This window comes from Carlito syrichta, unplaced genomic scaffold, assembly GCF_000164805.1.
Source record: "Carlito syrichta isolate Samal-C Ts95f unplaced genomic scaffold, Tarsius_syrichta-2.0.1 Scaffold313872, whole genome shotgun sequence".
Taxonomy (NCBI): domain Eukaryota; kingdom Metazoa; phylum Chordata; class Mammalia; order Primates; family Tarsiidae; genus Carlito; species Carlito syrichta.
In genome coordinates, this window is record NW_007257968.1 from 870,715 (window position 1) to 880,788 (window position 10,074).

The 10,074-nt window shown below is 52.8% G+C and overlaps 1 protein-coding gene across 1 annotated transcript in view; it reads right to left on the reverse strand.

The window, feature by feature from the left end:
* RHCG (Rh family C glycoprotein) overlaps positions 1-10,019 on the reverse strand; it is a 29,312-nt gene extending 19,293 nt beyond the window's left edge. The window contains exons 1-2 of the mRNA XM_008070621.2: positions 9,787-10,019; positions 46-232 (exon numbers count right to left, since the gene is read on the reverse strand). Coding sequence (XP_008068812.1) covers positions 46-232; positions 9,787-9,973 — 374 coding nt within the window. The 5' untranslated portion in view covers positions 9,974-10,019. The remainder of the gene's footprint in view (positions 1-45; positions 233-9,786) is intronic.
* Between the last annotated feature and the right edge of the window lie 55 nt (positions 10,020-10,074).

Sequence of the window (10,074 nt, forward strand, 5' to 3'; positions counted from 1 at the left end):
GCCCCGCCCCCGGGCCTCCCGCAACCAGGCCCCACCCGCGCTCACTTCTCCACGCCCAAGTTTATGTGGCGGTCTTCTAGGTGATGGAGCCAGCCCTGCATGAGCAGCGCCCACTGGATGCCGAAGGCCGCCAGCAGGAAGTTGAAGCCCACGGCACCGAAGCCGTAGCGCTGCAGAAAGGTCATGAGGAAGCCGAAGCCTACGAAGACCATCACGTGCACGTCCTGGAAGCCTGCGGGGAGAGCGCAGCAGGGGCTCAGTGGCCTACCCAACGCCTCGACACAGCCCTGGTATGGGCTGGTGCGGCCTGGGGAGCACCTCTGTGTTCCCTGCCACTGGCCAAGCCCTGGACAGTGCCCCCCAAGCCCCGTCTCCTGCTCTACCATTCCTAGCCCTGGCCCACATCCAAGCCCTTGGGCTGGGTGCAGCAATGAGTGGCTCCTCTGCTGGCAGAACGGCCACTACCCTCACCCTGTCATAAGGGCCTCTGGAGGGGGCTAGGGCTGGGGGAACCCGAGGTGGACCCCCACCTTGGGCCACTGAAACCACTGGGCTATAGCGCTGAGAGATTCAGAAGCACCTCCTTCTGGAGATGATAGCTCCCAGGTTTCACCCTCCTCCCTAAGTGGCTCTGCTGGCTCAGGATGGGAATGGACAGCTTGGCATTTGAATTTGAGGCCAGGTCTAGAGCCCAGACCATCTGGGGTCACCATGTCCTGCCCTCTCCACTACAACCCTGTTTCTTTGCTATGGAGAATCAGTATTCATCCCTGCCACGGAGTGCCTTGACAGGCCAAGCATATCAGTTGCAGCTGGTCACACCTTCCCATCCCACCACCTCCCCCAGTTCCTCCATCTTCTGGGTGGATGACTCTAAGAAAGTTACCTGCAGTACTCAGAACTCGGCACCTTCTTCTGTAATGCTTACCTCAAAGATGTTGCAGGGATTAAATGCAGATGTGTATATAAAGCACCTAGCACAGTGTCTGTCCCATAATAGGTGATCGCATGGACAGGCACAGATTAATTCTGAGTTCTCATCCTACTCTTCTCCAACTCACTATGTGGCCTTGGCTAGCCACTGCTCTTCTTAGCGCCTTAGTTTTCTCAAAGATAAAGCCAAAGTGATGGATTAGCACTGACATTGCATGGTTCTAGACTCCAAGAAAATAACAGAAGGCTAAGAGCTTTGAGAAACAAAGCGAGTTACAGAAATGTAGCACACCGAAAGGAACTGCAGCTGTCACGGGACACAGGGGCCAGATGGAAGGGCTCCCACTGGCCAAATCTGGGACAAGTTGAGCACCAAAGTAATTAAGTGCTGTAATGAATTAAAGCTCTTTTTAAAAGTAACTCATGAGTTCATACTGATAATAAGTAGTTACATACATACATGAGGTAGCAGGGAGGGCTCTTGCTTAGAGCAGGATGCTGGGGGCGCACTGTTAAATGTGGAGAGAGAGCTGTAATTGGAAAAATCATCATTTTCACAGCAAAAATTTGATCAGTCGATGTTAAATGCAGGGGAAATTTTGATTAGGCACAGGACATTTGCATTGTCTTGAGGGGTCTCCCTTTAGACAGTTAAAGTTGCAAGGGAGGAAGAAAACCAACAGTAATTATACAGAGGAGAGACTGGGCAACATACCGACAGAGCAATCAAAATTAGAATTGCCAGTGAGGACAAATGGCCACTGTGTGCCTCCACATGTGACATCTGAGAAGGACATATCACCTATGTGGTATTCCGGCTGACACTGCAGAACCCTATCCAATCATGAGAAAACATCAGACAAACACAAAATGAGGAGCATGCTATTAAAAAGGAGTGAGGCTGTATTCCTGAAAAATATTGTCAGAAAAGACACAAGCCTTTTGAAATGTTCCAGATTAAAGACATAACAAAAGGTATTAAATTCAATACCCAACTCTAGACTGGATCTTATATTTGGTGGGGCTGTGGGCTTGGGGTGGGGGGTGAGATAAAGGTCATTATTAGGTCAATTGGGAAAATCAGATATAAACAGTAGATTAAGTTATTGAGTCAGTGTAAATTATGAAGTTGAAGTAATTACTGTGATTGTGGAAGAGAATATTCCTATTCTTAGGAAATATACTGGACTGTTTAGGGGTAGAAGGGACCATGATGTATGCAACTGACCCTTAAATGGTTCAAGGAGAAAAAAAGTACATGCATCTGTGTTTAGAAAGAGAAAGAGGGAGAGAGGGAGAGAGACAGAGAGAGAGAGAGAGAGAGAGAGAGAGAGAGAGATAGAGACAGACACACACACACACACACACACACACACGCACACACACACACACACACAGAAAGAGAGAATACAAGTAACTGAATCTGAGTTTAAAAGTATATAGTGCTCTTTGTATGATTTCTGTCAGAGCAACTTTTTGTAAATTCAAGATTATTTCCCCCAACAAAAGTTAATTAAAAAAAAAAGACTGGGCCCAGTGGCTCAGCCTGTAATCCCAGCACTTTGGGAGGCTGAGGAGAGTGGATTGCCTGAGCCTGTGGGTTTGAGACCAGCCCGGGCAACTTGGCAAGACTTCGTATCTACAATAAATAAAAAAAAATTAGCCGGGCATGGTAGCACATGCCTGTAGTTCTAGCTACTTGGAAGGCTGAGGCGGAAGGATTGCCAGAGGCCAGCAGGTCAACACTGGGGTGGCGGTGAGCATGCCACTGCACTCCAGCCTGGGTGGTGGAGTGAGACTCCAACTCAAAAAAAAAAAAAAAAGAGAGAGAGACATCAGAACCTTGCTAGGCCTGGCCTGGCCCCACCACCTGCCTCCTCTTTCCTCCTCCTCCCTTTCTACCCTTCCTCATGACTTGGGCTGCTCTGACCTCCCTTCTGTTTCTCAGTCCCACCCTGGGGTCTTTGCCTGTGGTGTTCCCTCCATGTGAGATGCTGTTTCTGAAGAATGGCCAGCAGATCTCAGCAGAATTTCACCTCATCTACAAGGCCTTCCAGAACCACCCAGTTTAAGATGAGTTCTTACCCTTTTTCATAGTTCTTATTATATCTGTAGCTATAAGTTTGTCTATCCTACTAGACCACGAAACTCCAGGAAGGCAGGGCCATGCCTATTTTGCTCACTGCGGCATTCCCAGTTCCTGGAAGAGTGCCAAGGTTGACTCTCAATAAATATCCATGGATGAATGAATGACTATGGCTGTTGCCTCAGTGGCACTCAGATATGCCAACTGAGCAGAAGTCCACAAGTCTCAGATGGGATTTTGCAGCCCCTCTCCAATCTAACAGCTCCTACCCGAAGCAGCCTGGCTAAAGTCATAGGAGCAATGCTTATGCTACAGCTGACTTGACCTTGCCTCATCCATCTCCCCTCCACACTTCCCTGAGGCCTAGGCCAAGGCCACAGACCCCTGGACTAGCAGGCACCTGCAGAGGCTCAGGGGGCCTGGCACACTGAAGGGTAAGGGCATCAGCTGACACAGGAGAGCTGAGTTCCACTCCAGTGGAGTGCTCCGGGCATGCCTTGGAGCTTAGCCTGTGTGCCCAGTTACCATGGACAAACACACCTCGTCTTAGGTTTCTCAGTGTGTGCAGCTGATTTCATGTATTATCGTGTTTCATGGCTTATCTTGCTGCCAACTGTCATGGGAAACTGAGCTAACGTATATGAAGCACCATAAATGGTATGATGGTTAATCTGGGAAGAACTCATGGGTGACAGACTGGAAGAGAGGTGTGAAACAGGGAGGTGACAGATTCAGATGACAATTCCAGAGGCAGGGAGGGCAGTTGGCAGGATGGTGGGATGGCAGGGCTGTTGACAAACACAGGGCATTGGGAAGAGGCTCTGCACGGGAGGGAGGTGCTGGTCTGGTCATGGGAAGTTTGAGATGACTACAAGGGTGAGGGCTGGGCCGGTGGCATGGGAGAAATGGAGGCTGGTTGTGGGGGTGGGAGCTGGGGTCTGAGAATTCACAGGCTGCAAAGAGAGCTGTGAGTTGGAATGTGGGAAGGAGGGAGGGAGAGACAAGCTGAGAACTGGTTATGCCTTGAAGCTGGCAGATACGAGGAGGGAGGAGGGAGGAGCCCTGAGAAAAGGCAGCATTCTAGCAGCAGGGGGCTTTTTGAGGAGTGGGGTGACAGTTGCCTGGTGGCACAGAGGAGCCATACAGGCAGGGCATAGTTGAAGAGGACCCAAGGAGTCACTACTGGGAGGTGTAGGGTGTGGGGAGGTGTCTGCAGTTTCACAGCAGGAGCAGGGAGCCCTCACCTTCACAGCCCTTCCTCCCTGCCTGTCCCTTCTCACCAGTTCCGTGCTTTCCCTGCTCCTTTGGGTACCTTGCCTCTCACTTTGACGCTCTCTCGAGGTGTCTCTTCCTCCTTCAGGTACAGAAACACCAGCTTCTCTCTCCTTGGACACTCCCCTGATTTATTCTCTTGTTCCCTTTCTCTTTATCTTTCAAGTTAGTCCTAATTTAGCACCAAGACGTATCAGTTTATTAATTTCTGTTTCATAAAGTTTGGCGCTACCTAAAACGATTTTAATAGTAATGATAGGCAGTTCCAAATGCTATGACCTTCAGCAAAGGACAGAACCTCTCAGATCCACAGTTTCTCTCTCTTTTTTTCTTTCTTTCTTTTTTTGAGACAGGCTATCACTTTGTCACCCAGGCTGGAATGCAGTGGCATAATCATGGCTCACTGCATCCTCCACCTCCTGGGCTCAGGCAAGCTTTCCACCTCAGCCTCCTGAGTAACTGGGACTACAGGTACGAACCACTATACCTGGCTAATCTTTTGATTTTTTTTTTTTTTTTTTGAGAGATGAGATTTCACTATGTTCCCCAGGCTGTTCTAGAACTTGCTCAAGCAATCCTTCTGCCTTGGTCTCCCAAAGTTCTGGGATTACAGATGTGAGCCACCACGCCCAGCCTGATCCACAGTTTATTGGTGAAATGGGAGCTTGTAACAGTGCTCAGACAGTGCTCACCCCAGAGGTTTTCCGGGCACATTTAATGAGATAACCCAATCAAAGCCCTGGGCAGAAGATGGGCTCTTGAGCAATCGCTCAATCATATTAGCTATTATGTCTCTTTTTCTCTTTCAAGACTGACCTGGGGCTCCACACTGGCTTGGGAGCTTGCTGAGAGTCAGTGGAAGGTGGCACCTCTCCCCAGCCTGGGTGACTCCAGCTGTCCTGCCCAGAACTTGCTTTCTCCACAGGAGGTCCCAGATGGGGCGGGGCTGCACACTAGCCTCCAGCTATGAGAGCTGCCACCAGGGGGCACCATTACACAGCTCGCCCCTTTACTCCCAGCCCCGTTCCCACCCCCTCACCCCAACCTAGCTCCCGCTCCCCTCTGTACAAGAGACCCCGTCCTGCTGGCTGAGTCTAGGAGGACAAAGTTTCCCACACAGACGGGCCAACTGTAACTCTCCTCTTTGCTTGCTGCATCAGCACAGAAAGGGCGGTGCCCTCCAGGAGCCGGTACTGCCTCTTTCCCGTTCCCTAGGGACCGGCCCAGCCTAAACTGTTTTCTTTGAGACCTCCTGGCCAGTCGGTAATTTCCCCAAGACTCGCCATCCACCTCTCCCACACCAGCACTGCACAGTCTACTGAGGAGATGGCTGAGGGTGGCAATGCCACAGAAGTCCCTGGAAAGTAGGTGGGCTTGGCTCCCACCATGCCTGTGCCACTGGCCAGCTGAGAGTGCTGAGCTCCTCTCTGACCTCCATGTCCTCCACCATAAAATGCAAATAATAAACAGCCCTGCCTGACAGAGAAGACAAAACACACTTTGTAATTAGAAGGGGTTGCAAACTGGTATTCAGAGAGACATTCCTCGATCACATCTCCAACAGGATGCCAAGCCTCCACTTACACACCTTCATGGATGGAGCCCTCACTACCTTCTGAGGAAGTTCACTGCCAGCATTTACTGTCCTCTCCCCTTATGCCATGAGTGCTCTACCAGTCACCTGTCATCTTGAATCTTCTTAGAGATTATTTTTTTAAGAGATGGGGGTCTCACTCTGCTGCTCAGGCTGGAGTACAGGAGCACAATCATAGTTCATTGTAACCTCAAACTCCTGGCCTCAAGTGATCCTCCTGCCTTGGCCTCCCAACGTGCTGGATTACAGGCATAAGGGGAGAGGACAGTTAATACTGGCAATGAGCTTCCTCAGAAGGGAGTGAGTGCTCTGTCCATGAAGGAGTGTAAGTGGAGACTTGGCATCCTGTTGGAGATGTAGCCGAGGAATGTCCAGTTATTTATGGAATGTCCTGTACTTTAAATCATATTCCTGCATTACAGATGAGCACACTGAGGACCAGAGAAGTAAGGTAGTTGGCTCACTCTATCTAGGGGTAGACCCAGATCTGTTTAATTCCACAGTTACACTGCCCTCTGCCTTCCTTTATCAAATGGAACTAAATCGGGTGGAGGTTCCTGGGAGCACCAGGCAAGCACTGCTTTAGCCTCATGAAACAGTCCTTCAGGTGTTGAAGTCGGAGCTTCCTCTGCCCTGGGTCATCTCCTGAAATGTGTCCTGCTCCTCCCTTGGCCCTCCCAGGAAGCTTCTGAGGCCCATGCTCTGATGGCTCCCCCTTGGGCAACCTCTCCACAGCCACTGCTCTCAGCCACTCAGGCTCTGGAGCACCGACCCATGAGGAAGCCTCCTGTTTGGCAGCTGCTTCCCGTCCCTCAGGCCTCTGAGGGCACTGCCAGCACGAGTCCTCTGCTGGCTCTGGGCCTGCTGTCTGCTAAGGGGCCCAAGCTCAGGAGCTATCCCCAGGTCACACCAGCTGGGGCTTGGACTCCTCTGAAACTGGAGATGCCCAGCAGGATCAACTAATCCCGTGGGCAGAAATGAGGTCTGTACAGGTGCTGGCGGCCTGGAGCCAAGAACCAAGAAGGTACAAGGGCCTGCCCTCGCCCTAAGCCCCTGGGAATTACCAGACTGCCCAGGAACCGGGGCTGGGGAACCCACATGGGCCAGGAGGAAGGGGAAAGGGGGACACTGGTGGGAGGAGAGTGGTCCAGGAGTGTGTGTTCAGACCTCCATGGCTGCTCCTCTGGCTTCCTGGTTTCCTAGTGAAGTGGCCCTCACAAGAAACTTCTCTCTGGCCCTAGTTTCCTCATCTGTAAAACGGGGGTCATGACAGCACCTCCCTCACAGGGTGGCAGTGGTGATTAAAAGAGAGAATGCAGCCGGGCTCGGTGGCTCAGCCTGTAATCCTGCGCCTTGGGAGGCTGAGGTGAGTGGATTGCCTGAGCCTGCGGGTTTGAGACCCGCCTGGGCAACTTGGTGGGACCGCATCTCTACAATAAATAAAAAATCAGCTGGGTGTGGTAGTGCCTGTAGTTCCAGCTTCTTGGAAGGTTGAGGGGGAAGGATCGCCAGAGCCCAGCAGGTTGAGGCTGCGGTGGCCGGGAGCAGCCACTGCACTCCAGTTTGGGTGACAGAGTGAGACTTCAACTCAAAAAAAAAAAAAAAATAGAGAATGCACACTTGGTTGGAGGGACTGCCACGACTTCCTGCCCTCTCCAAGGGAACATTGAGGCCAAGCTTCTCTCGCTGTACTCCTCTCCTCTGTCACTTCCTGCTGCAATGGCCAAGCACTCCCAGGCCTCACAGGAGAAGCAGCAGGAGAAACTCAAGGCCCTCCATGGTGGCTGACTCTCTCCCCTGATTATTCTCTCCCATCCCTTTCACAAACCCTATTCTTAAGTCACACTGAGCCACTTCCTCCATCCCTGGAACCCCTTCCTGGTGGGTCTTGGCTGCTTGGCATCTCCCTGCTTCATCCTCCACCTGTTCCCAGGAAGCTATCATAGACCTCCTCTGCCAGAGCACCTGACTCCATGGAAGCCCTGGGTGTTGGGCCCCTCTCTGCTCCCAAACAGTCCAGGGCCAGAGACCCAGGATATTCAACTTGTTTGTCCAGAGTGACCATGGTTTGCTGGGAGAGTTATGCCTCCAGGGTTCCGACAAATGACTGCTTGCATATCCCCTTTACTCTCAACAGTATCTTCATCTGGATGACAAATTCTATGATTATGTTATAGATAAGTGCTTGTCGAGTGAATAAATGAAGGTGGGATGTAAAAGTAGGTGGGTGGGTGTGGAGGGAGAGGGGTAGAAGCCGGGGAGGCGTGGGGACTACAACCTACTGGTGAGGCTCTGCAGCTCCAGTGATAGGCTCTTGAGACCCTCTACTGCCTGGAAACACTGGGGACCCTTGAATGTCCATGGGAGGCCTTGCCCCTTCTGCTTTACCAGGGGCCTGACTGTGGGACTGAGTGGTAAACAGGAGCTGGAGGGACAGAGTGGAACAGGCAAGGAGGGGCTCAAGCCTGCCTGCCTCACTAGATGGGTGGGTCCCCACCCAGGAGAGGAAAGGGGGATGGAGTGAAGAGTGGAGTTGGAGCCCGAATCCAGCACCACAACTGTCAAGATCTCTTCTGAAACACAGCCCCAAGTGGAGCCCAGGAGAGGCTGTGGTCTCACTAGCAGAGGGCACATCTTCCTCTGTCACCTCCCTTCTCCAGGACCATACAACTATTAATGTAGCTGTGATAGCCTGAACTTTTTGGCAGCCACTTAGTATGACCGGCACCCACTGAGTCTGCAGCCCTCAAACTCAATCTTTTCTCATGCTGGCTGCCATTCTGAATGACAGTTGTATACTTGGACCTAAGGAAGATGTCATTTCTGGAAGTGGAGAACTCCCTCCCTGTCGCTCAGTGTCCAAGCCATGAAGGGAGCATTGGTAGGTACAGGCAGCTGCTGGACATGAGCTTCCGGGTCCCTTCCCAAACTCCCAGTCCATGACTATGTGAGCACCAACTGTGGAAGCATTGCCATTGGCGGCTAGTGGATGAGGGGGGAGAATCAGAAAGTACCAGGGCATGGAAGGAGTCCTGGACTGGGAGTTCAGAGGTTGGGCAGCCTGGAATGACCCTGGGCCAGTCCTCCCAGCTCCTGAGTCCTAGGGCGTCTGTGTTGAGTGCTCTCGTAGCAGCTGATCCGTTATGAAGTGAGGATTACGTGCCCAGCACTGTGCCAGAGCTTTCCATGAACCGTCTCTGATAGTCTTACCCCATCCCTGTAAGGCAGGGCTTATTATCCTTATTCAAGAGATGAGGAAATTGAGATTTAGCAAGGCTGACATTAGCCTAAGGCCACCTACCTGTTTAACGGCAGAACCATGAAAGGGAGGCCTGCGATGGCAGGGTCATGCTCCTAACCACAGCACTACAGATACCAGAACATTTGTGAGTGCTTGTTCTCCCTCTCCAAATCAAAAAGAGTGGGTGTCAGCCTCCTGGTCCCCCACGGGTTCCACACACCTCTGCCCGCAGCAGGGCTGGCAGGCCACTGAGCTATTCCTGCCGCCCTTGACATCCGACCTACCCCCTTATGAGCACAACTGGACAAGGGAGTTCGGTCACCCACTAGTGGTGACCGAGGGGGGGCGGGTCTTCTGAGGACACCAAGCAGGACTCTGACGGGGCTTGGAGGTCTCTGATGGCTGGGGTTGGGGGGGGGATCAGATAAAACGCTCACTCTGGTGAGTTTTCCCTCCCAGTTTTTCACAGAGAAAAGGAGTTTGTGCACATCTGATCATCACCCAAGCGTGATCCCAGAGGCTGGCGAGCACCCCGTGGGATCCTGCGCCGGGGCAGGGAACCTTGGGGCAGGCCCGGGCCCTCCCCCCAGGCAGGGCCCTCGGCCAGGTGGGGGCCTGGAGCCGAGGTGCCTCAGTAGGCCTGCAGGAGGCGGGACTTACTGGGGTAGCGATAGTAGAATTCGTTCTCCAGGTCGCTGGAGACGTTCCCGTGCCTCTTCCCTGCCCACCAGTGGGCGTCGGCCTCGAAGTCGTAGCGCGCGAACACGCCGAAGAGAACCACCATGGCCACCTGCAGGAGCAGGCAGGCCAGCGGCAAGCGCCAGCGGAGGTTGGTGTTCCAGGCCATGCCGCGGCGCTGGCGGGCGGGCAGCGGGAGGCTCGGGCAGCGGGAGGCTCGGGCAGCGGGAGGCTCGGGCGCTCGGGCCCGGGCTTATGAGGCCCGGGCTT